General features: G+C 25.1%; 1 protein-coding gene across 1 annotated transcript; it reads right to left on the reverse strand.

Annotated features, from left to right (window-relative positions):
- Window positions 1-6: 6 nt before the first annotated feature.
- Window positions 7-433, reverse strand: LOC108777565 (U3 small nucleolar RNA-associated protein 14 homolog A-like; the record flags this gene model as incomplete). The annotated part of the gene is made up of 2 exons (XM_018544841.1): window positions 352-433; window positions 7-159 (listed from the first exon to the last, which is right to left on the reverse strand). Coding segments are annotated over exons 1-2 (225 nt in total), but the record flags the coding sequence as incomplete, so codon positions are not given.
- Between the last annotated feature and the right edge of the window lie 6 nt (window positions 434-439).

Below are 439 nucleotides of genomic sequence, written 5' to 3' on the forward strand. Positions count from 1 at the left end.
ATTTACTAATATCTCATCTTCTTTATCTTCTTCATATTCTTTATCCACCACATTTTCTATATTTTCTTCATCTTCCTCAGATTCATCACTGTCTGTTCTCCTAACTTTTTGTGTCAATTCTTTACTAATGGCCAATTGTTCAGTAAGTATTTGTCGTGTCTAACAAAAAAAATTAGTTATATTTTCTTGTTCTTAATCAGACATTTTTACTAACATTTAAGAGTTTATGATATATACTTATTTAAAAAAAGATATATACATATATATATTTGAGTATATATTTTTATTAAAATAATTTTTCTATTAAAAATAAATAATTTTGTTCAGGTTTTGAAATAAAATAATACTCACTTCCTTATTATACTTGGCTTTAATCTGTTTATTCCTAGCCCACTGACCCGTGTTTTTATGTCTTAATGACATTCTCTCTTCAGCACGA

The sequence above is a fragment of the Cyphomyrmex costatus genome, unplaced genomic scaffold (genome assembly GCF_001594065.2).
Source record: "Cyphomyrmex costatus isolate MS0001 unplaced genomic scaffold, Ccosl1.0 C2190892, whole genome shotgun sequence".
Lineage (NCBI taxonomy): Eukaryota > Metazoa > Arthropoda > Insecta > Hymenoptera > Formicidae > Cyphomyrmex > Cyphomyrmex costatus.